This window comes from Gadus morhua, chromosome 3 (assembly GCF_902167405.1).
Source record: "Gadus morhua chromosome 3, gadMor3.0, whole genome shotgun sequence".
Taxonomy (NCBI): Eukaryota; Metazoa; Chordata; class Actinopteri; order Gadiformes; family Gadidae; genus Gadus; species Gadus morhua.
The window spans coordinates 21,558,479-21,584,587 of record NC_044050.1 but is presented as its reverse complement, the minus strand read 5'-3'; the positions used below and the strand labels follow the sequence as shown (position 1 = coordinate 21,584,587).

Genomic DNA, 26,109 nt, shown 5'->3' with positions numbered 1-26,109 from the left:
TTCAGGGGGCCGTGGGGAATGTGGGTGGTGCCCACGTTGATTGGTACAATGCTGACATTTTCTGTGGCGCACGGGATAAGCCGATAAGGGGAGGCCTAGATGGCGTAGCCTACCATCATAGAACTAGAGTTATAATAACATAACAATCATTTGGATGGTTCATATTACAATTGACAATGCTGTTTTTTCTCTTTGTGTTTGTTTCAGGATCTGCAAAGATGACACAAGTTAGTGTTGCGCTACGTTGGATCTTTGTGCTGTTTGTAGCATTTTATGCGGACCAGTCCTCTGTTCAGTGCCAACATCCAGGTAAAACGTATCACACTTCAAGTTACAAACACAAATAGGCCTTATACTATCTATATGTAATGTTATGTAAGTCAAATAAAACAAGCATTACATATATTTGTACACTATATGTAGGCTGCACATTATGGTAGAAGAGGTTCTAAACGTTTTTTGGGTCTAGGCATACACAACCCCAACAAGACGGAAAGGAACACCAAAGGTTATTGGGAATGTTTGTGAAAAATGTGCATAAACCCATTATAACTAGAATGTTAGTTATGAACAAATTTCACAGTTTTTCCAACACAGCAGATTGGCAAAAAAAAAAAGACCTTGCAGATAATGAATACAAAAGTCAATTACAATATAATGTTATATTGTAAACAAGTACTTTCAATGCATCTTTTACTAGCTAACTACCGTTGCTGTAAACTACTAGACCTACTAGACCATTGGAAACTAGAAAATGAGCTCAGTAGAGCACAGACCTCTGCCATGGCTAGCAGCAAGAAGGCCCCCTTGCTGAAACCCTTAGTTGTTACGGCATATGGCCGTCGACCAAGAAGTTTATTCCTGGTGTCCAAGTCAGAACCATTAGCTTTTACCAGCTGTTGTCCAATGAATCTGATAAATTATGTTGGGAGTCACTTTTAGAGTCACCCTTCTTATCAAAGATTGAACCACAGGACCGCTGTATGGAAACAGTGTACTGTTAGTGTACTGCAATAGTGTACTGCAAGTATTTCATTAACAATTATTTGCAGAAGGCGAAGTGATTAGTGGGGAATAGAAAAATAAACCAGAAGACTCTACTGATTTATTTGTTTTGTTTTGTTTTATTGGCGTGACGAGACAGACATTTTGCGATGAAAACAATATACTCAGAGTTTGAGATCTCAATCATGGGATATTGCCAATATCCCGAGATAGCGAACCAATCAAATTGCGCCATTTTAGGAGGTTCACGTTTACCATAAGTATATTGTTGAATCCATCCTATTTATCAATCTATCTCATTGAGCTCAATTCACAGCATCAAACATATGCTTTATTATTAATACTAAAATACTGACGAGGGACTGTGATTTAGAACAAAAGGGGAAGTAGTGACACAAAATAAAACACAGATGGACATATATGTGTGAGATATTTAAGAACAGGGTATGTCAACGATGTACAATTTACATAGATTGATGAGTCTATGACTCTGTGTTGTTAAGGAGAGTATATGCTGACATGCATGCAAATCATTCATTCTTTCCCTCTTAACCTCTAAATATTCCACAGAATATAAGGGTTTCGAGGAGCTGAGACTGATCCTTGTTGGAAAAACCGGCTCAGGAAAGAGCGCAAGTGCAAACACCATTTTGGGATCCAAGGACGCCTTTAAAGAAGACATCTCCCCTGGGTCTGTGACAGAGCACTGCCAGAGAGAGCAGGTGACCAGATACAGACGAACCATCGTTGTGGTCGACAGCCCCGGCCTCTTCGACACAAACCAAACTACAAAGGTCATAGGAGAAAAAATAAAGACGTGTGTCGAGAAGTCCGTTCCAGGGCCCCATGCGATTCTGCTGGTGATCAGTCTGAAGGCCAGATTCACTGAGGAAGAGCGCAGTGCTGTAGAGTGGATCAAGTCTAACTTTGGCTCAGATTCTTCCATGTACATCATCATTCTGTTCACCCATGGAGACATGCTGGAAGGGAAAACAGTGGAGCAGTTTGTTAGCGAAAGTACAGATTTACAGAGAGTCCTCAACAATTGTGGGTGGAGATATTTTTCACTGATCAACGGCCCGGGGAGCGACCCCAAGCAGGTTCGAAAGCTTATACACAAGGTTGAGGCAATGGTGATGCTCAATGGAGGGCGGCATTACACCAATAGCATGTACAAGGAAGCTCAGAGGAAACTTGAAGAGGAAGAAAATAAGAAAAAAAGAGAAAAAGAGAAGATAGAACAAGAGGAAAAGAGGAAGGAAAGAGCAGACAAAGAGAAGTTTCGACGATTAATGTGCAAAACAGCCTATTATACGGCTCTTGGAGCATTTGGTGGAAGTGTATTGATGTCCTCAATTCCCTTAGCAGTTGTGGCTACAGTAATAGCATCTACTGCTGGTTATGAATGTGCTGTTCACGAATTTTTTGGATAGGCTACATGAAGGGGGATTCTAGGACCAGACATTATGCATACAGTGCCTTGCAAAAGGGTTCAACCCCCCCTGCAAAATTACTAATGTTACTGGAGAACAATTAATGCATTCATATTTTTCTATGCATCATATTTTCATTTACAAAAATAATACTTTTAATGAATGCCTATTAAGTACAGTAACATGGGTTTTACACACAAAATATGTTTCAAAAGTGAAAGTGAAGGATGGAATTGCTTCGGCTTCTCCTTGGAATACCTTGCTACTGCAGTTATAATTTTTTTGGCTTGCATTTTCTGGTCCATATTTTGACCTCTTGAAAAATGAGTAATGAATTTTGTATTTCTTAATATCAGCAACTTGAATTTTTGTTTCTGATTTAATGACCATTGACACAAAAATCATCGAATCATCAATACAAAAATATGAATCATACAGTACAGATATTGTCCAAACATGCTCTCCCTCCAATCTGCGCACCGAGAAGCAACAGGTAAAGGATAACGTTCTCAGACAGTAAACAAGTGTAGTGGCTGCTATGAAAAAAAAGTGCATGGGTTACATTATCTGAATAAATGCTTTATTACTAATACTAAAATACTGACGAGGGACTGTCATTTAGAACAAAAGGCAGACAACTTGACCCTAAACAAAAGGACGGGGAAGTCACTACTTCCCCGTCATAAATAAAACACAGATGGACTGATATGTGTGAGATATTTAAGAACAGCGTATGTCAACGATGTATAATTGACATAGATGGATGAGTCTATGACTCTGTGTTGTTAAGGAGAGTATATGGTGACATGCATGCAAGTATGGCCAACACAAGAGCGAGTCACAGTTATAATTACCAATTTGTCCCATCGTTTCTGTCAGAACAAAGTTTCCTCTTAGAACTGCACCATGCCTCCTCTCCCCAACAACCCATTACTGGTCATAGCCGGTCGGCCATTCAATAATTTATTCATGCTGAATTACATAATTGGATGTTTGCTGTTTTTTTAGGTTTGTGACAGCCACGGATACTGGAATCCTTCATCAGCATTGGATGTATTGATCAATGAGTTTCAAGAGAAATCCTCAAAAATGAATGAAATATGAATTGCTCACCCTAGCTTTAATCCATTAGTTGAATGTTATTATAGGATTAAGATTAGTTATAGTGATGGCAAAATAAGTTTCTGATTAAAGAGGTTTTGCTGAAATCCTTTAAATTCTTTCATTTTGTGCCAGATTCCATAAGTGATACATCTCATTAACCGTTGTGACGCTTTTAAAGCAACATCATGGTTGTGTTAAAAGGCTTTTTGAATAGGCTAGTTAAACCTTATTGTTCCAAGGTCCAAGATTGATATGTGCCGCACACATGTGAGTTGGCAGAAAGGTATTGAAATGATTTATTATTATTATCCAGAAAGGAGATTATTTATTATTACACATATCTCAAATTGTGTGTGTGTTGGCAAAACACTAAGTGGGTGTTCACACACAAAAGCTATAATAGTGTTACGAGCGATCGACAGAGATCACTTTCTATTAGACATGTGCGACAAGTGATAGGAGCGATAGACGCTTGAATGAAAGCTTTAATGCTGTAAAGCTGTAAATGAGAGTTGAAAACAACTCAACTCTATGCAAAACTATTTCAGCTGTAAATGACCGCAGCCAATCGGAATGTAGATGTCTCCTCACCGGCGTTGGTCGCAGGAAACATACACGAGATAGTTCCAAGTTCCTACCCAAACATTTGTTCCTTCAACATGGTGCGCAACAATGAATAATTGCGGCAGTTGCAGGGCATATTGTACAACGCAAGCATGTTCATTTACAGGGACAGGGATAAAAAACGGTCTTAGGGAGGGTGGCAACACACACACACACACCACACCACACACACACACACACACCACACACACACACACACACACACACACACACACACACACACAACACACACACACACACACACACAATGACAGATGGGCGGGGGGGCATGGAACTGAGGAGCAAGGGTTAGGCAGGTGGGACGGGATAATTCTTAGAAAGTACGATTTTACTGAGGGGCCAAGAGGCTGTGTTCACGTGATGAAGGGCTCATGCTCATGTGTGCCGTGGGCCGTGGCAATGTTCTTCTATTCAACATAAAGCCTCCACCTGTTAAGATCGAAGGGGAGGAACCCAAGCGCAGACGACGGAGGTTTAATTAAACCAGAGGTTTATTGTAGGGAGGACGAGAGCTGTAGGGAACAATCAGGAGGTCGACAGACAAAGATGGATTACAGGCAGGCAGGGCTACTGGCAGGAGAGAGATGAGACACCCACCCACACTGGGTTGGTGTGTGGGTGGTAGGTAGGTAGGTACAGGGTTGGTGATCCACTGTGATTGCAACAACGATCTGGCTGAACAACCAGGGTTTAAGTAGGGCAGAGATGATGACTGGAGATGGATGGCAGGTGTGCAAGTCCGACAGGTGTAGAGCAGGGGAAAACAAGGGACCACCTTGCCCAAGAGGGGGAGACAGAGCATAGCATCTGCTGCGTACGGCCACGGCCGTAAAAACCACCATTACTCAGCGTGTGCTCTGGCCTTGAGCTTTTTGTGAGAGCTCAACAAACTGTATGCCAAGGTTTTTATAATTCTCCCAGTTCACCTTTCATAGATGTACCCCTCACACACAAGCACAAAAATAGTAAAATCAATACAAATACTCACAAGATATCACTAGTTCATTATATCTATGGTAGTATGTTTCAAAGTGTGCTGATAGATGTGCAATTGTGCAATTAACTATTATTTTAGTAATTCATTATCGTTATACAGAAATCTTTCACAACTTAGTCAAATATACTAGCAACTGCATGCACACATTTGGACATATTCAAACACATACATGCAGCCAACAAGCCACAATTCTCCTGTCATACTACCTTCCAACTGGTAATCACACGTTCACAATCAAAACATGGTATTCTGCAGGCACATTTCTTTCTGTTATGGAGTCTTGTTGAATGACCACTGTTAAGAGAATAGAATAAACAAACCCAATGGAAAACAGGCAGAATTATCTGTTTCTCTGTGTCCTCTTAATGTTGATATCCAAAGGTCATCTGCCATCAAACTCCACCTGGGCTCCCTGATGCCTACTTGTATCCCAAAAATATACCGATCTAACCCTGCAAGAAATACGAGAGACCTGAAAATAAATGCATCGATTGTCATAGTGAGGCGAGATGTAAGAGATAGATCATGGTCTGAAGAGGGTTAGGGTTAGGGTCAGTGGTGTAGTCTACTTGATACGCAGGTATACGCCGCATACCCATTAGGAACGCACCAGGATTTGCGTATACCCACTTAAAAATATGCACGGATACGTATCAATCGTCTTGTGACAGATCTTTCACTTCTGTGTTTATTTTTCGCAAATATCGGTTGGGTATAACTGCAATAAAATACTCTAAGCAGGGGAAGTTATCTCCTACATTCACACATTCATAAAATTCCCCCTGCGCGCTCGCGCTCTGCCCTGTCTCTGTTACGAAGCGCGAAGCTGCCCCTGCATCTCTGCACGTTAGTTGGCGGGCCGAGCCCCTCCTTCTCGCGCGCGCGTGCGCGCGCGCATGCGCGTGTGCGTGTGTGTGTCCAGTCCTCACATATTAATATGTAAACCACATAATAAGTAGTCAACAGAAGACAATGTTTTAATCCCACTTTATATCTCCTCGTTACTTTTAGATGAGAACCCCCTGGTCAGCCTTTCAGACTGGGTGTCAGGCTAGGGAATAAAAACAGGCATCCTTGGTTAGAGTGGAGGGAAAACAAGTTAGGTAAATGTCAGCCAACATACAGTTGGTATACACAATTGAAATTCATAATGTTAATCACTATGCAAATGAGAGTATAGCTAATTCATGGTCATTTTTAAGGTGCAGTAATTTCACACTTTTACACAATTCAATTACTGTATGGTATGTTAGATAACAACAGTAAGAGCTCAAATTAGAGCAATTGAAAGAGTGAAACATTAGTCTCCTGTCATCTCCTTCTCATAGCCATGGTTGTAAACAGTTCATTAAATTATTTTGAGTAGATTTTGTCCTTGTTTAGCATGTGCTATTGCTACTATAGATATACAAAGCACAACTTGTCATTTTTGTCTTCTATTTGTTCATACTGTTATTAAAACTGATAAACCTACTCAGCATTACATGATTGTTGATAATCGTTAAAGGTCAGCGGGTTGTAGACCCCTGCGTTGGTGAGTGTGGTGCGACATCCCATAAGTGCCACACACGTACACGTACCGGTGGGACGGGTTTGTACGAGGCTGGGAGGGAATCATCACAGTATACCCACTACAATAAAATAGACTACAACACTGGTTAGGGTGACATTTCAATCAGCCACTTAATTTAACTAACCCTTGCCAAAACCTCCTCCCTATGTACTTTGTTGTTCATCATACTACGTCACCTTCAGGGATTTGTCTTTATGGCAGAGAGCCATATGGCAAACCAGCCCAGTGTACCCAGTAGGCTAGGAAATGGGAAGGCTTTGTATGAAATGAAACTCAACCAAATTGCAAAGCAGGGACTAACACACCAGACATTAACAAGCCCATATTAAGTTATTCCGTCAAGAGTTGTAGGAGTACTTCAGCTGAAAAGAAAAAAAACTCCTATTTGGGTAATATAATCGGCCATCTTATAACAATCAATTACCGGAACTGTGTTTTGGATGGATAATTTTACCAATGACTTTGTTTTTTTCCTCTTTGTGTTTGGTTTCAGGATCTGCAAAGATGATACAAGTTAGTGTTGCGCTACGTTGGATCTTTGTGCTGTTTGTAGCATATTGTGCGGACCAGTCCTCTGTTCAGTGCCAACATTCAGGTAAAACTTATCACACTTCAAAATACAAACATAAATAGGCCTCATACTATTTATATGTAATGTTATGCAAGTCAAATAAAGGCACACCACAACCCCAACAAGAAGGAAAGGCACACGAAACGTTATTGGAAATGTTCATGAAAAATGTGCATAAACACATTATAATCAGGACATGTTAGTTACAAAGAATTTCATAATTTTTTCTAGACAGCAGATTAGCAAAAATATATGTATTGAAATGAAACAAGACCATCCATTCTGTGAAATAATTTACCAAGAATGAAGCAAATAATGAATACAAAGTAATTATATGTAATGTTAAATTGCAAACAGTAACTACTTTCAATACCTCCTTCCCTACTGTTGTAACTCCAAAGGATTACAAATGTGTGTTTTCTAAGTAAACAACCAAAAAATTGAAAATCTCGGCCTATGTGAATATTTTGGATTTTCAGTGGAAAATGTATTCCATATTGATTTTGTGGGTGACTGTGCCAAGATGTCTCTGCATGTTTATCATGGGTGTTGTCCATGCATTGAATACAGGAAATGTCAGTGCGGGGTGGTAAGGGCTTGAACAGGTGAGGTGTTCAGTGATGAGATGGAGCTTGTTTATTTAATATTCAGGATAATAAGGTGTGGCACAAGAAAAACAAACTGGTGGTAGAGCTAAGAACTGAGCATTGAGTGGAAATGTACCATGACTTTGTCCCTGACTGACTGGATAAGGATATGTGAAACCACCTTCAGTCTTGCATGATATTTACAAATAGCATACCAAATTGTGATCAGCTAATTGTGTCTGACGCCATGTGGAGACCATTGGAACTAGAAAATGAGCTCAGTGGAGCACAGACCTATGCCATGGCCAGCAACAAGAAGGCCCCCTTGCTGAAACCCTGAGTGGTTGCTGCATATGGATGTCGACCAATACGTTTATTCCTGTGTCCCAGAACCATTGGCTTATACCAGCTGTTGTCCAATGAATCATGAAACATTTTGTTGCGAGTCACGTTGAGAGTCACACTTCTTATATAAGATTGAACCACGGGGCAACCATATGAAAACAGTTAACTGTTACTGCAGTACACTGTAAAACCTAACAGTACATCTTACTAAAAAGAACTAAGTAGACGTAACTTAAATCTCAAAATCGTTGGGGTTACTCATTCACCTGAATGAACAGAACTTAAGAATCAATAATTGATGTAATAACTCTTTTGTTTTGAGTGCTGCTCAAATAAGGAACATTTTAAGTCTAACTTATTTATTCCAGTGTGTTCCATTGACTTATTTAACTTAAGTGTAGCTATATCATTTTCAGTAGACTATATAAGCTACACTTTGTGTAATTAGTTTTTATTGCTATCTCTATTATTTATATTATATAAATTTCTGATGATTATGCAATGCCCAATTAAAACAAATAATTACTGTGACATCATTTCAATGATCACAGTGCAACTAGCCCTCTGTTTTTGGCTGGGACACCCCGTTTACTGGCTATTTTTTTTCAACGTGAGCAGTGAACTTCGTTTCAAAATTTCAACTCGTGGTCTTCTCTTCACGCACACAGCGACGACGGATCAGACTATTTTTGGACATCTTTTCATCGTTAGCATCAACTCCGGGTCAGCGGACACCTACCTTTTCGCCGACATTTTCGCTGACTTTCGACCCATTACCCAGCCGGTAAGCAGTTTTATTGTCCACTTGAGGTAATGTTGCTCGGTTGTGCTTTACCTTGCATGTAGTATGATAGTGTTAGCATTAGCAACTGCTGCTAGGTTGCAAGCTCTATAAAAACTTTAGTTATTCGAAAGAAATCACAATTTTTAATAACTGCATGCCATGTTAACTAACCAAGGGTGAGTTTTATGTGTGTTTTATTCTTTACTAAGTCACAGTTACCATCGTAAACGTTCGTATTTTTTCGAAGTTTTTTTAGCGCCTAAAATCCCATCTTCAGCTGTACGTCTTTTGGGCATGTTTTCGTCAAAGTCGGGTTGTATTAGCCTAGCAATTGATCCGTTTTTGTTGCGTTTTTACCCTACACCAGTTTTGTCAGGAACATATAATGTGGAAATGTAAATTGTGCGTTTTTTCTAGTAACTTAAAAATACAGTTACTGAGACATTACAGACTTTACCATGGTCAGTATTCAACAGTTTCACCTTTACCATGCCTCTACAACAGCTGCATGTGTCATTTAGTACTTTTAATTCATTAAAGGTACATTTGTCAAGAATACATGCAGGGAAAAGAAAGGTAGATGGTGACACGACTGGTTTGATTGTAAAAAGGGCATTTCATTGCCCTGTTTGTGATTTTGAACAGCCATTTGCTGAGAGAGAATTGTTTATACATCTCCGGGGGGCATTTAAGGAAAAAAGAAACCGTTCCCTGTCCATTCAGGGCCTGCACGTTTAAAACAAATGTGTACTCCACGTTCAATGCACACAGATGCAGAGAACATCAAAATACTCGTGACTATGATGACATTATAGTGCAAAATGATGTAAATGTCTCCCAGGATAGTGACATTGAACAGGATCCAGGTGAACTGACAGATGAAAATGAAACTACCCCTGTAGCAGGAGGTAGCAATGAGAAGTTAGCAGAGCAGTTACAATTCAATCTGGCTGCCTTTTTCTTAAAAATGCATACTGTTCTCCATGTGTCACAGAGGGCAACACAGGAAATCATTGAACATGTTGACCAGTTGTTTTTACTGTCAGAACCTGTTGTCAGGGATTCTGTAATAAAAATAATGGAAAAAAATAATTGCCCGTTTACTGACACACTTGTGACTGAGATAGTCCAGGCAGTGTCGGAGAGTAATGTTTTGCATAAGTCAGTTACAGCTGAAGGACCCCTTTCAACTGCCAAAAGGAGGAAAACATATTATGAAGAAAAGTTTCCACTTATTAGGCCTGTCGAATACCTGATTGAGTCGTCACAGCATACCTTTATGTATGTACCTATTCTCAGTACTTTGCAACAGTTGTTAAAAAAACCAGATGTACTTGAGAAAGTCAAAGAAACCCCTTCTAAGTTGCCTGGACAGTATTTGTCACACTGTGATGGCTCCTACTGCCAGGAAAATGCGCTTCTCTCAGATGAGGGTCAGAAATTCTCATTAATTCTTTATGTTGATGATTTTGAAATCGCAAACCCCCTAGGAACATCACGAAAAATACACAAAGTATGCGCAGTTTATTGGACATTAGCTAACCTGCCAGCAAAGTACCGTTCAGCTCTCCATTAAATTCAACTTGCCCTTTTGTGCAATTCTAATGATGTGCGGGAATTTGGATTTTCAAAAGTCTTTGCACCCCTCTTAAAGGACCTAAGAACTCTTGAAGAGGTGGGCGTCTATATTGAGGCCTTTGGTGACTGTGTCAAAGGAACAGTCTTCTCAGTTGCAGCTGATAACCTTGCTGCCCATGCGCTAGCTGGCTTCAATGAGAGTTTCAGGTCGACATATTTCTGTCGATTTTGTCATACTACTCAGACTGAAATGCAAGTATCTGATGCAGTCACTGGTGCTAACCTGAGAACCAAAGATCTGCATGACAGCCTTGTTCAAGAAATTCAGAAAGGTGACGCTGAACAGTGTTATGGGGTAAAACGCAGTTGTGTTCTCTCTGACCATCTCAAATATTTCCATCCTATCACAGGATTTCCACCTGATGTCCTGCATGACCTGTTTGAAGGTGTGGTTCCTGTTGAGTTGGCACATTGTTTGAAAAGTATGATTGCAAAAAAATATTTCACTTTGGAGGAGCTGAATAGAGCAATATTGTTTTTTCCCTATCAACATTCTGATATGGTTGACCGCCCTCACCCAATTCCTCAAACTTTTGTCCGTCGAGGAACAATTGGTGGGAATGGACATGAGAATCACACTCTCCTTAGGCTGCTTCCTCTTCTCATTGGCTCCAGAGTCCCAGAAGGAGACAAATTCTGGGAGGTCCTAATGGACTTAAAAGATATTGTGGAACTGGCTGTGTCTCATAGCTTTACTGACGAAACTATTCAGTACATGGCTTGCAAGATTTTAGATCACAGGCAGTTGCTACAAGAAGTCTTGGCCAGTTTAAGATTAAGACCAAAGCACCATTTTATTGAGCATTATCCACATCTCATAAAATGTTTTGGTCCACTGGTGCATCTCTGGACAATGAGATTTGAGGGAAAGCACAAAATCTTCAAGAAAATTATTCGTGACACTAATAACTACAAAAATGTGTTAAAAACTTTAGCAGAGAGACACCAGAGCATGATGGCTTTCTATTTGTCTTCACCACGTTTTTTTAAGCCTTCAGTACAAACTTCAAAAGTTGAGTCCGTCTATGTCGATTCATTGCCTGTCGATACACATGTGTTAATATCCAGCATGACAGACAGCAGCAGTGTTTATCGCACAAAACAGGTAACCATTGAGGGCACAACCTTTGTGACTGGCATGTTTGTTTGCACCGGGACACATGCTGCCTTGCCTGAGTTTAAGGAGATCAGAAGCATATTCCTAATCCAGAATGATATCTTCTTTTTACTGAAAGACTATGACACCGAATACACTGAGCATCTGCGCTCGTATCATCTAAAAGATCACACAAGCAAGGGCCATACAGTGAAATCTTTGTTCCAGTTGGCTGACCAAATGCCACAGTTTGCCTACAAAGTCTATGGCAAGCTATTTATAACAACTAAACATTTTATTACAGTCACAGAGTGAGAGCCACATCACCCCAGAGGACATCCTCCTCTTCCCCCAGGGACCTAAGGGAGATCTCAGACCCTTTCTATTACTTTTTATCTATTAACTCTATTCCAAATCTATTCCAGCTCTATTCCATCACCTTGACACCCAGGACAACACATTGTAAGGTAATGTCAGTTTACACGTTTGCTTTTCTCACACACAATGATCGGTTCTCAATATGTAAACCAGTACCAGTGAAATAAATCGTTTGCCATTATGTGAAGATAAAGTCGAATCAGTCTCTTCTCTGTAAATTGAGGTAAGAAATGCAGTTAGTTTTTAAGCTTTGCGCAGGACTGTAATGCTACCTTTGCTCAGTCTACAAGTAACAACATGTAATGTGTTGTCCATGTAGGCAGCTTATAAAAACAAAGAGCAAGGGAATAGTTGTTTTTTGTGTTTTTTGTTACAGGTTCCTCTTACACAGTGTAAATGGAAGATTCTGACGTCCTCAAACTAAGGGTCATCCTTGACGATGTCAATGCTGAGAGGCTGATTTTGCCCTCTCGTCCTGAGACTATAAATGCCCTCATATCTGAGGTGAAAAGTAAACTGAACCTGTTGTATGAATTCCGGCTTCAGTTTCAAGATCCAGAATTTGACAATGCTTTATGCAATTTAGTAAACATGGAGGACCTGCCATCCAAGGCAACTATTCAAGTAATAAGACTCATTGAGGCAGATTTGTCCTCTACGAGCACGGATGATACCGTGTTACTGTCTGACAATACTGTTTCACCTGATCGTCTTTGCCGGTGGCCAGAAGTCTTCATTGTTCCAACATTCTCATAAGAGGTGGAGTATTGTCTGAGAGAGGGCAACTCTGTACTTGAGAGAGAAGGGAGAGGTCTCCGATTCACCAGAGATCAAAAACACAACATACTTGATGTCATGTCTGCTGAAATATACAAGCACAAAGCTTATCCTAGTACATCGCAGATTGGCAAGGCTGCAGAGGCTTTAGTCAGGAAACACCCCTGCCTCATTGAACATGGTTCCAGAACTGGATGTGAGGGTTGGAAAAACAGCCTTCGCTTTAAGATGGGCAACTACAGGACCAAACTTTGCAGAGCTGGTATAAAAGATGTGGCTGTGAATGCAGGCAAGCGTAGCAGGACCAATCCAGATGGCACAGCTTCCAGGGCAAACATCAAAAGACCAAGAAGAGGAGAAGTGAACTTCCTTCCCAATTATCCCTCTGGTGAAACAAAGGACACACTGGAGATGCAGAGGCTTAACATGGTGGAGGAGTTCAAGAAGACCGCGGCTGAAAGAGACATGCTTCTTATCAACCAACAAATGCAGCGTACCTTTTCACTAAGGCGTGAAGAAATTGTAAATTCTGCTCCTCCGATTGATGAACTAAGGGATAGATGGCCTGCACTTTTTTGTGAACCCCAGGTGAGTAGAAAACCAACAACTTTAAAGAATCACTTAAAAAGCTGACAAGACACGTGAACACAATTATCATTTCAACAACTGTAAACTGAGTCAGGTATTGTATAAAACTTTTACTTTTAAGACAGAAAAGTCATTAATAAATCATAAATATCTGATGTTTTAGACATTTCTGTCTTAAAAGTAAAAGTTTTATACAACAATACCTGAATCAGTTTACAGTTGTGATTATTATCAAATCAAGGTAATTATAGTAATTGGTGTGTTTGTTTCTCTTTGCAGCTCTACTTGGAATTCCATAGGATCACCAATCAAAATCTGCCATATTCCTTTTTTTCTGAGTTGGATAAATACACATCACAGCTTCTGAAATTGTACAAAAAGAAGACGACTGGAAGATTTGGAGAGAAGCTGCAGCAAGTTGTGACAGCATACGAAGAACAGGTAAACACATTTCTATTACATAACATTGACCATTTATGTGAACAGCTGACTTGAGCATCAGCTAATGTATCTATGTCTTTGTTCAAAAGGACAAGAACAACATCACTGCAGCCAGAACAGCAGCCCTTGCCGGCCTACCACTGTACCTGAAAGAGGATTCTTCAGACATATTCAAGACTTGCACGGTAATTCTTTATTCTCCTGCATCAAAACTTGAAACTGAAACATCACTGAACAGAGTTAATTGAAACTGCCTTATACGGTGTGCCCAATTGGCTTCGTTTATAGCAGTTCCCTTGCTTAGGTCACCAGCAACAACAACATAGTCAGGCGCCATTCGAGAAAAATGTTTTCAGTAGACAGCTGTTAGTTCACTTCGGGACCATATCATTTCTCCCACGCTCCATTGTTCAGACCTCTCGGTCGTATGCGGACACCTCCGCCGGCAGAGCAGCCCGAGAAGTCCGCATACGACCGAGAGGTCGGAACAATGGAGCGTCGGAGAAATGATATGGACCCGAAGTGAACTGACAGCTTTCTGCTGTAACATCGCTTTCTCCTCCATTCGTTTCAATCTGGACAGTAGAGAGTCAGAGCCAAAGTTAATTTCCCCCAATTCATATCCATATTCTCCATGAGCGACATAAACCCTACTACGAGTCTTTAGTTGTTGTGGAATTACCTGAGAACCCGTCGCAGTCTGTAAGATTCATAATATCAGAGAATACCCCGTCAGTTCGGCCGCGGGGCAGTGAATGAATACAGTGATATTGAATGATATACTCCTCATAGGGGGTAACTACATTGTCACGACACCGGCTTCCTCCATCTTCTGCGCCAGCTTTTAAAATAAATTGCCGACCCGAAGTGAGTGGACAGCTGTCTACTGAAACCATCTCTCTCCCGCCGGAGCAGCCCCTCCGCCGCCCGTCCGTATACGGCAGTCCCCGCCGCGGCACAATGAATGAATAAAGATCGTAAACACGAAACACGATGTGCTTCTACCTTTAATGAATGCATGCCATGCGCGCTCCCGCGGTCGGGACACAATTCTTATAGGGGGTATCTACATTCATCTTCTGCGCCACCTTTTTAAATAAATCGCCCTTTCTCGTTTTTCGACGGCGACAATAACAAGACTATCGTCTCCTTCTACTTCCGGCTCACGGCCCCGGGAAAAGATCTTGAGCATGCTCAGAACACAATTCAACGCATAACCCAATCCCATTCCGTATGTACGCGCTTCGCTCGACTACGAATCGAGTTACCTAGGTGTCTTAATTCGACTATGAGTAACCCAATTTGATTCGACTTTAGCTCGACTAAGGTGTTTACATGTATTTTAGTAATCCAATCATAGTCAAGCTAAGCCAATAATTTGACTTTCTTGAGTGTCATGTAAACGTACTGATTGTAATTTATACTCGTGAAATAACGCCACGTTGAGGGTAAAATTAGACGGTACATTTATCTGATATCTGGGAGTGTGTTTAAATTGTGCTTACACAGTACATACTGTGAATCTTTGTAGCGATTATCGGAGTAGATATTAAATTATCTACACCAGGAAGAATGTTAATTTCTAGCTAGTGGACAACATTAAAGGAAAACCACATCAGTTCACGGAGAGCACCCTAGACACAAAATCAGCAGAGACTAGTTATCACTGTTTATGTCCTTTCACTCTTTAGGTCTGTGTTTTCATCAACCCTTTACGTTCTTCCTAACACATACTAAATACATACTTCTTCCCCAGGACGAGTCTGAGGTGTCCCAGGAGGAAGCTGTGGCTTTGGTGGCAGTGGTCGCTGAAGACGAGGGGCTGACAGGAGTTCCTTTTGACATGCAGCATGTGTCCATCATCCTGGAAGGCCAGGTTGTGATGTCTACAAGAGCATGGACTGACTCACTTGTTGTTTTATTTGGCTTGATTTATGCTCTACATTTGAGCTATCCCGAAAAGCTAAGTGGCTTCTTTGAGTTCATCCAGGTTGTCCTCCTAAATCTTGATGAAGGGAGAAAGCAGCTCAAACCAAAGTTGCAGGCATTGAGAAATGAGCTGGAGTAAATGATCAAGATCTTTGTGTGTGTGTGTGTGTGTGTGTGTGTGTGTGTGTGTGTGTGTGTGTGTGTGTGTGTGTGTGTGTGTGTGTGTGTGTGTGTGTGTGTGTGTGTGTGTGTGTGTGTGTGTGTGTGTGTGTGGGATTTGTGTGTGTGTAGGATATGTTCCGGTAGGATATGTTCCTCATTTTAGACGTCCTATCTGTCCTACTGTCACTCAGGATACACTAGTCACTATGGTCATCATTATGATAAAGGCCTCAGCAATATAAAGATAAAGTAGGCCTACTGTGCGGACCTAGATGAGAGCTTTATGTTTCTACATCTTTTGTCGATTTTCATATTTTTCATTGTGTTTCTGTTTCTGACTAAGTGCCTGTCTGGATTGATGTTTTTTAAACTAATGTAAAAGCGTGTTTTCACCTACGAACCCATTCAACCTGCCTTCACTCAACCGGCCCTTTGTAAACAGAGCTTTAATGGTCGAAATATTCATGTAATTCTATGTAATTTAGTATTTCACTGTTGAGAATTCCCACAATGACATTCCATGACCATTGGAATTTACTTTCCGCCACAAACTTGTTCTGCTCCTAGCCCTTTTTACACCTTGGTCTTTCTTCTAATCAGTAACTTTGTGTGTGTGTGTGTGTGTGTGTGTGTGTGTGTGTGTGTGTGTGTGTGTGTGTGTGTGTGTGTGTGTGTGTGTGTGTGTGTGTGTGTGTGTGTGTGTGTGTGTGTCATAAAGAAATTGCATGTTTAAAAATAATAAGTAAAGCTGTTTAAATTACTACTTGAAATGGAAATGTTATGAATGTTCAACATTCAGCTTAATAAATAATTTAAGTTGGATCAGAGATTGGTGAATTCATTGTGTTAATTTAACTTGATTGGTTTAAGGCAATCGGTTTCCTCAAATGAATTAAGTAGACAAAATGTAATTTTAAGTTGTCACAACTAGAATGTAATAAGTTATTTCAGTTGGAAGACAAAGTTGATTATACTTAAGTAAAAAGATTTAGCAATACAAGAGGCATTTCAGTTAGTATTACTTAATTCACATACATTTAATGAACACATGTTATATACGTTGAATGAATTGCTGCATTTAAGTGTAAAAAGCTAATTCTTTACATTTCACTTCAGTAAATGGAATTAGTAATGTTAGCTCAGAATACACATGTCACAATAACTCTAGATATAAGAGTTATCTTTGCTTACATAAAATAATTGCTGGTACTTAATTTATTTGAGTTAGTAAACTTAAATAGTTCAAGGAAATCGGTTTCCTCAAATAGTTTAAGTTGAACTAACTTGTCAGGTTTTACAGTGTAGTGTACTGCAAGTATTTCATTGTACATAGTATATTGTTGAAGCCTATCTATCTGTCTCTATCTAATTGAGCTCAAATCACAGCATCAAAACATAACTTATGCTTTATTACTAATACAAAAATACTACTAATAAGATGATAATGAGGGACTGGGATTTAGAACAAAATGCAGACGACTTGACCTGACACAAAACAACCCAGTCGCCAAGAAAAAACGTCCACGGTGTACGTTTCCATGAACACTGGAAACGTACACCGTGGACGTTAAATAGCGTGTTATACCTACAGTATCCACGTGTGCCGCTGTGGAGGCGGGTTTCGGGGTTTGGGTTTCACGGCTTTCGCGGCAAATTGTGGACGATTGTTTAGGGGGGGGGGGGGGAGACTGTTGTTGACCGGGGAGGGCGGGGGGGGGGGGGGAGACACGTTTGTTGAGGGGGGGGGGGGGGGGGGGGGGGGGGGGGGGGGGGGGGGGGGGGGGGGGGACACGTTAGCTGAAGGGGGGGGGGAGACACGTTTGTAGGGGGGGGCACGCTCGACAACGAGAGTTGGTTTTTATTGAACGCTCGACAACGAGAGTTGTTTTTTATTGAACGAGACTTCAACACGGAACAGCTGCACGAAACGATGGTCACGTCACTCTCGGTGACGGTGTCGACAATAATGAACACACGAACAATGTTAATAGAACAACACACAACCACATAACATCCCGAACCCATTAACCCCACTTAATCCTAACAACAAAACAAGTTAACAAAAGCCCCATTTGTCAACTGAGAACCCCAATTCCCAGAATCCCCCGCGGCTCCGGAACACGGCGTAGCTTATATTAATCTTTATTATCTGAATGGGAAATGCAATATTTTAGGACAGATACACCATTAAACGCGTTTCTAATGACATTTCTAGCGAGAAATGTACATTTTCCTTACATAATCTTCAGTCAGTGAATGTGTATGATCTTTATTGATCTTTATTATCTGAATGGGAAATGCAATATTTTAGGACCGATTCACCGTTAAACGTGTTTCTAATAACATTTCTAGCGAGAAATATACTTTTTACTTGCATAATCTTCAGTCAGTGATTGTGTCTGATCTTTAGTTTTATAGTTATTAGGATTTGATCGGCTCGCTCGCATGTTTCAACGACGTCAGGTTGCTTTCGCTAAACTAGCAGCTCACGTGCTTCCTGCGTTTGTGTTATTAAACTGTTACTTTATGTAACTTTTAATGATATCATCTTGTTAGAAACACGTATATCTGAGAGCCAACCCAGTCGCCAAAAGCATACCTACGTTGACTGTACGTTTCGTGAACACTGGATTACGTCGCATTTGAACATAAAATAGCGTGTTATACACACACACACACACACACACACACGCACGCACACAGACACACAGACACAAGCACACACACAGACACACAGACACACAGACACAGACACAGACACAGACACAGACACACACGCACACACGCACACGGTGCATTTCGCTGCTAAAACAACAACAAAAAAATATTCCCTCAAATATTATTACTTTCAAAACGTTGGCCAAAATGGCCAATAATATCATTTTTTATTTGGGATGCTTCTAGGAGATTTTGGGTGGATTTTGAACGGTATGTGGGGGGCACGTTTTTTGCAGGACCTGGCAACCCTGCGCTGTTGCCCGAGATCTGGATCCGGCCGGCGTGGTGCCGTGTCCTTTTGACCTTTTGACCCCAGACTTCTGGGGGAATAGCTGAATCAATTCATTAGTCAATCAGAAGCATGTAAATATCTTCCCGGTGGCGTAAGAGGACGAACAAGGTGTCCTTCAACATCTACGCTTCCAGGCGATTGCAACGGTGCCACACATGAGCATATTCGAACATGTTTAATGGTAGTAATTAGCTGTCGAAATTAGAGGCCTTAATCAATACTGAGCAGCTATTGATTTGCTTCCCGATAAAGATTTGTCACAAATGACATGTTATTTAGCATCTACACGTTGAGCTGAGTCCAATGACACCAAGAACGACACTCTAGCTAATGGTAACATGTATTTTACATGGTACACCTAGGTCTAGGACATGATCTCGGTGTAGCAAGAGGCCGAGCTTGATCTCATTGGACTCAGCTTAACGTGTAGATGCTAATTAACATGTAATTTGTCAAAAATCTCCATCGGGAAGCAAATCTATAGCTGGTCATTATTGATAAAGGCCTCCAAAATCGACAGCTAATTACTACCCCGAAACATATTCAAATATGATCATGTGTGGCACTGTTGCAATCGTCTCGAAACGTAGATGTCAAAGGACACCTTGTTTGCTCTGTTGCACCACCGGGAAGATATTTTCATACTTCTAATGGATTGATTCATATTTTAAGGTTCTCGGAGTGAGACTTTAAGTGGCTGCAGCAGAAGTGTTGAGACGAAAGATGATATCAAGAGATTTATAGAATATTCCCATTCACATTATGATTCTTCGTCGTAACATCCGACCAAACATCCTTTACATTCACAGAGCGAAGATTAGGAAAGTCCAGGCTCAGCAAGTGCTCCATCTCGTTGCACCTGCACCGAGCGGCTCGCTTGCAAGATTTTGGCCTGAAGTTCTTCCCAGACCTATACCCTAACAGTCCAATATGCATATCTGAGAATCAGGCCTTTCTTCAATAATGACAAAATGTAATGAGAGAAATACAGATTCACTTTTTGTTATCTCATAAGCGGCGTGGTGCCGGCTCCTTTTGACCTTTTAACCCCAGACTTCAAAGACGTGGCCACAGGCCAGCTGTGTCTACACACATTAAGCCACAAATGTACACCTCCATCCCGCAAAAAATGGGGCCTAGAAACTAACCTCTGTCTTATGTACATTGACTGTACTGTTGGAGGTCACGCCCTTTTCAAGCCTTTTCGAGATAGCTAGGGATGCTAAAATGTTGACACACATTTCCCGGGGCCCCGAGAACGACATATGCAAGATTTGTAGTTCTAGCCCATAGAGAAAAAAAGTTTTCCCAAATGCACTGTCATTTGGACAAAGCCCCTTCAGAAGTGTTGCCTGCGAGACCTAATGGTTCAGAATGTAGTGGAAAAAAAGTTTTTGAGATAGGAAGGTCCTACCGCCCTGAAATTTGAATATCATATTCTAGGGCCTAACTGGGACCCCCGCACCGAAACTTGGCCCGGTCGGACCCCGAGTGCAGGAAGGGGGGGCCTGGACTTTCATAATCTTCGCTCTGTGAATGTAAAGGATGTTTGGTCGGATGTTACGACGAAGAATCATAATGTGAATGGGAATATTCTATAAATCTCTTGATATCATCTTTCGTCTCAACACTTCTGCTGCAGCCACTTAAAGTCTCACTCCGAGAACCTTAATATATGAATCAATCCATTAGAAGTATGAAAACATCTTCCCGGTGGTGCAACAGAGCAAACAAGGTGTCCTTTGACATCTACGTTTCGAGACGATTGCAACAGTGCCACACATGATCATATTTGAATATGTTTCGGGGTAGTAATTAGCTGTCGATTTTGGAGGCCTTTATCAATAATGACCAGCTATAGATTTGCTTCCCGATGGAGATTTTTGACAAATTACATGTTAATTAGCATCTACACGTTAAGCTGAGTCCAATGAGATCAAGCTCGGCCTCTTGCTACACCGAGATCATGTCCTAGACCTAGGTGTACCATGTAAAATACATGTTACCATTAGCTAGAGTGTCGTTCTTGGTATCATTGGATTCAGCTCAACGTGTAGATGCTAAATAACATGTCATTTGTGACAAATCTTTATCGGGAAGCAAATCAATAGCTGCTCAGTATTGATTAAGGCCTCCAATTTCGACAGCTAATTACTACCATTAAACATGTTCGAATATGCTCATGTGGCACCGTTGCAATCGCCTGGAAGCGTAGATGTTGAAGGACACCTTGTTCGTCCTCTTACGCCACCGGGAAGATATTTACATGCTTCTGATTGACTAATGAATTGATCAAAATCCACCCAAAATCTCCTAGAAGCATCCCAAATAAAAAATGATATTATTGGCCATTTTGGCCAACGTTTTGAAAGTAATAATATTTGAGGGAATCTTTTTTTGTTGTTGTTTTAGCAGCGAAATGCACCGTGTGCGTGTGTGTGTGTGTGTGTCTGTGTCTGTGTGTCTGTGCGTGCGTGTGTGTGCTTGTGTGTGTGTGTGTGTCTGTGCGTGTGTGTGTGTGTGTGTATAACACGCTATTTTATGTTGAAATGCGACGTAATCCAGTGTTCACGAAACGTACACTGTCAACGTAGGTATGCTTTTGGCGACTGGGTTGGCTCTCAGATATACGTGTTTCTAACAAGATGATATCATTAAAAGTTACATAAAGTAACAGTTTAATAACACAAACGCAGGAAGCACGTGAGCTGCTAGTTTAGCGAAAGCAACCTGACGTCGTTGAAACATGCGAGCGAGCCGATTCAAATCCTAATAACTATAAAACTAAAGATCAGACACAATCACTGACTGAAGATTATGCAAGTAAAAAGTATATTTCTCGCTAGAAATGTTATTAGAAACACGTTTAACGGTGATCGGTCCCTAAACTATTGCATTTCCCATTCAGATAATAAAGATCAATAAAGATCATACACATTCACTGAACTGAGATTATGTAAGGAAAATGTACATTTCTCGCTAGAAATTCATTAGAAACGCGTTTTAATGGTGTATCTGTCCTAAATATTTCATTTCCCATTCAGATAATAAAGATTAATATAAGCTACGCCGTGTTCCGGAGCCGCGGGGGATTCTGGGAAATGGGGTTCTCAGTTGACAAATGGGGCTCTTGTTAACTTGTTTTGTTGTTAGGATTAAGAGGGGTTAATGGGTTCGGGATGTTATGTGGTTGTGTGTTGTTCTATTAACATTGTTCGTGTGTTCATTATTGTCGACACCGTCACCGAGAGTGACGTGACCATCGTTTCGTGCAGCTGTTCCGTGTTGAAGTCTCGTTCAATAAAAACCAACTCTCGTTGTCGAGCGTTCAATAAAAACCAACTCTCGTTGTCGAGCGTGCCCCCCCCCTACAAACGTGTCCCCCCCCACCTCAACAAACGTGTCCCCCCCACCCCCCTACAATCGTGTGGTCCCCCCCCCCCTCAACAAACGTGGTCTCACCCCCCCCCCCCCCCCCCCCCCCCCCCCCCCCCCCCCCCCCCCCCCCCCAACCACCCCCCCCCACCCCCCACCCCACCCCCCCCCCTCCTACCCGGTCAACAACAGTCTCCCCACCCCCCCCCCCCCCTAAACAATCGTGTCACACAATTTGCCGCGAAAGCCGTGAAACCCCAAACCCCGAAACCCGCCTCCACAGCGGCACACGTGGATACTGTAGGTATAACACGCTATTTAACGTCCACGGTGTACGTTTCCAGTGTTCATGGAAACGTACACCGTGGACGTTTTTTCTTGGTGACTGGGTTGCACAAAAGGACGGGGAAGTATAGAGACACAAAGTAAAATACAGATGGACTGATATGTCTGAGATATTTAAGCACAGCATCGCTCAGTGATGAACAATTGACATGGATGAGTCTATGACTCTGTGTTGTTCAGGAGAGTATATGTTGACATGCATGAACACTATTCATTCTTTTCGCCTTAACCTCTAAATATTCCACAGATTATAAGCGTCCGGAGGAGCTGAGACTGATCCTTGTTGGAAAAACCGGCTCAGGAAAGAGCGCAAGTGCAAACACCATTTTGGGACGTAAGGACGCCTTTAAAGAAGACATCTCCCCTGGATCTGTGACAGAGCACTGCCAGAGAGAGCAGGTGACCAGAGACGGACGGACCATCGTCGTGGTCGACAGCCCCGGCCTCTTCGACACAAACCAAACTACAAAGGTCATAGGAGAAAAAATAGAGGCGTGTGTCGAGAAGTCCGTTCCAGGGCCCCATGCGATTCTGCTGGTGATCAGTCTGAAGGCCAGATTCACTGAGGAAGAGCGCAGTGCTGTAGAGTGGATCGAGACTAACTTTGGCTCTGATTCTTCCATGTACATCATCATTCTGTTCACCCATGGAGACATGCTGGGAGGGAAAACAGTGGAGCAGTTTGTGAGCGAAAGTAAACATTTAAAGAGAGTCCTCAATAATTGTGGGGGGAGATATTTTTCACTGATCAACGGCCTGGGTAGTGACCCCAAGCAGGTTCAAAAACTTTTAAAAATGGTTGAGGAAATGGTGAATTTCAATGGAGGGAAGCATTACACCAATAGCATGTACAAGGAAGCTCAGAGGAAAATTGAAGAGGAAGAAATTAGGAGAAATGCTGAACAAGAGAAAGAAGAAGAAGAGAAGTATCAAAAATTGCAGAGCAAGGCACTCCTTTCGGTGATGGTTGGAGCATTGTGTGGCAGTTTATTGTTGCCCTCACATCAAATAGTATTTGTCGCTAGAGGAATACTTTCTATTGCCACCGGCTACACATTTATGCTGAAGACCTTTTTCGAATAGGCTAAATGAAGGGTGATTGTATGACCATACATTTATGTATGCAGTGCCTGACAAAAGGGTTCAACCCCCATGCAAAATTATTAATTTCACCGGATAACAATTAATACATTAACATTTTTCTGCATGATATTTTAATTGACCACGATAATACTTTAATGAATTACTATTAAGTACAGTTACATGGGTATTGCAGAACAAAATAAGTAATTTCTGGGAGGTAAAAATTATACAATTTTCCTGATTATGCTCAAAGTTGTGTTAAACGGGACAATTATACAGGTTTGCAATGTAATTGTAACAATGTTTTTAAATTCAATTTTAAACTAGGGTAGGTAATTTGGAGAAGTTAGCCAGAGTAAGCATGAAATTTTAATGTTGGATAAGTATCCAATAGAAAAAAATCCTACCCCTTCCTCCAAAGCCTCTCCCCCAAACCACAAGACTGCTATAGCTTTAGCTGAATGTCTGCCCAGCCTTTGGGAAGACTCCAGTCATGCACAATGAGTCATGCACTCTGCATGGCCAGAGTGTGCACAGGTAGCCGGGTAGGAAGACAGACCGGTCCGCTATACAATCATTTATTCATGCTGAATTGCACAATTGGGTGGGTTTATTATAGCTCTGGGACAGCTGCGGATACTGTATTTTTTCATCTTTTCCTTTTGACCAAGCGTTTGATTTATTGATTACTGTTGGGATTTCAAGAGAAATCAACAAATATGACAATGCTTCAAAAATGAATTGCTTAACCTATCTTTAATCCATTTAACATTGAATGTTATAATAGGATTAAGATTAGTTATGGTTATGGCAAAACACCCATTTGAATAAAGAGATTTTACTGAGTTCCTTATTCTTCGTCAATTCTTTAATTTTGTGCCAGATTCCATGAGTGACATATCAGGTCCGTTATTATTATCCAGAAAGGCGATTATTTATTATTAGAAGTATCTCAAATGTAGTGTGTTGGCTTACAATAAGGCTGCCAACAATAGCTCTATCTCAAAATGTATTGTTGTCGTGACATTGATTCAGAGCTATGAATAAATGCTGTAGAATCCGGAAAATAAATAGTTATTGATTTTGGTTTCATTCAGTCTGATGGTTTGGCAAAAATATAGAAAATGTGAAATGATGTTAGCATCTATATTGCAATGCACAATAACAATCCTGAAATGGAGGGATATATTGATCCACAAGTAGTACAACTATATGCTGCATAGTTCATATCTCCATTAGTAGTCCTAGGTTTTTTTTGGGACATTAATGTTGATAATTCCTCACAGTGGGAGAATGTGTATGGTTTTAAAATAGTTAGTTCTTCATTGTAAATAATAAATCCATTTATTCTTGAAGTATCTCTCAAAGATGTCTAAGTTATCAACGTTATTGCAGAAAGCCAAAGGCTATCATCACTTCGGAGTCTGGTAGCCTACGTTTCCATGGAGACGTGTATTCAATTCATATAATGACAAAAAAAAAAAAATCATGGTTTCCTTATTGTGTGGAAAAGCTGACAGTTATTTCAATGACGAAGATAGAGCATCTGCTGCGTACGGCCACGCCCGTAAAACCACCATTATTCAGCGTCTGGTCTGGCCTTGGGTTTGTGTGAGTGCTCAACAAACTGTATGCCAAGGTTTTTATAATATACTCCCAAGTTCACCATACATAGATGTACCCCTCACACACAAGCACAAAAATAGTAAAATAAATACAAATACTCGATATAAAGATATCAGGAGTTCATATATATATCGTGGCAACCCTGGTCGTCGGCGGCTGCGATTCCCGAAACAAACGCTCGAGCACAGTTGCGGTGCAACGGTTTTATTACTGCAGCTCACAAAAGAAATGGGAAATCATACAGTAACTCAAGTTTCTTCCACACTGGGGCAAAAAGGGTGAGGGGTCTCTGGGTCCGGTCAGTCGGTGAGGTCGGCGAGGCTCCCGCTCCCGGCATCTCTCGGCTTCTCCCGCGACTGTCTCTCACTCGGCTCCCTCCCGGCACGAGCCACATGGCTGAGAGAGGCCCGAATGAGTGGAGAAGCAGGCTATTTAAGCTGCTTCTCCACCGGTTCCTCAGGTGCTCTTCACCTCCTTAATTGGCAAAGGCCGGGTTGCCACAATATATTGGGGTATGTTTCAAAATGTGCTAATTGAAGTGCAATTGTGCAATTACCTATTGTTTTACTAATTCATCATCGTTTTGCAGTAATCATTCACAACTTAGTCAAATATATTAGCAACTGCATGCACACATT

At 41.2% G+C, this 26,109-nt stretch overlaps 1 protein-coding gene across 2 annotated transcripts; it reads left to right on the top strand.

The window, feature by feature from the left end:
- The first annotated feature begins 216 nt into the window (after positions 1 to 216).
- On the top strand, positions 217 to 24,698 carry LOC115540114 (GTPase IMAP family member 9-like). Of its 2 annotated transcripts, XM_030351114.1 has the most exons (3): positions 6,966 to 7,125; positions 7,230 to 7,331; positions 23,010 to 24,698. In XM_030351114.1, the coding sequence occupies exons 2-3, from the start codon at positions 7,241 to 7,243 to the stop codon at positions 23,843 to 23,845; spliced, it is 927 nt and encodes a 308-aa protein (XP_030206974.1). In that variant the 5' UTR covers positions 6,966 to 7,125; positions 7,230 to 7,240; the 3' UTR covers positions 23,846 to 24,698. The 2 variants fall into 2 exon arrangements, with proteins under 2 accessions (XP_030206975.1, XP_030206974.1); XM_030351115.1 differs by lacking the exons at positions 6,966 to 7,125; positions 7,230 to 7,331 and adding an exon at positions 217 to 309.
- Positions 24,699 to 26,109: the final 1,411 nt, after the last annotated feature.

Coding starts and splice junctions, on each gene's coding strand:
- LOC115540114 (XM_030351115.1), top strand. CDS start 219: ATGACACAAGTTAGTGTTGCGCTACGTTGGATCTTTGTGCTGTTTGTA. Junction 310..23,009: donor TGTTCAGTGCCAACATCCAG/GTAAAACGTATC, acceptor AATATTCCACAG/ATTATAAGCGTCCGGAGGAG.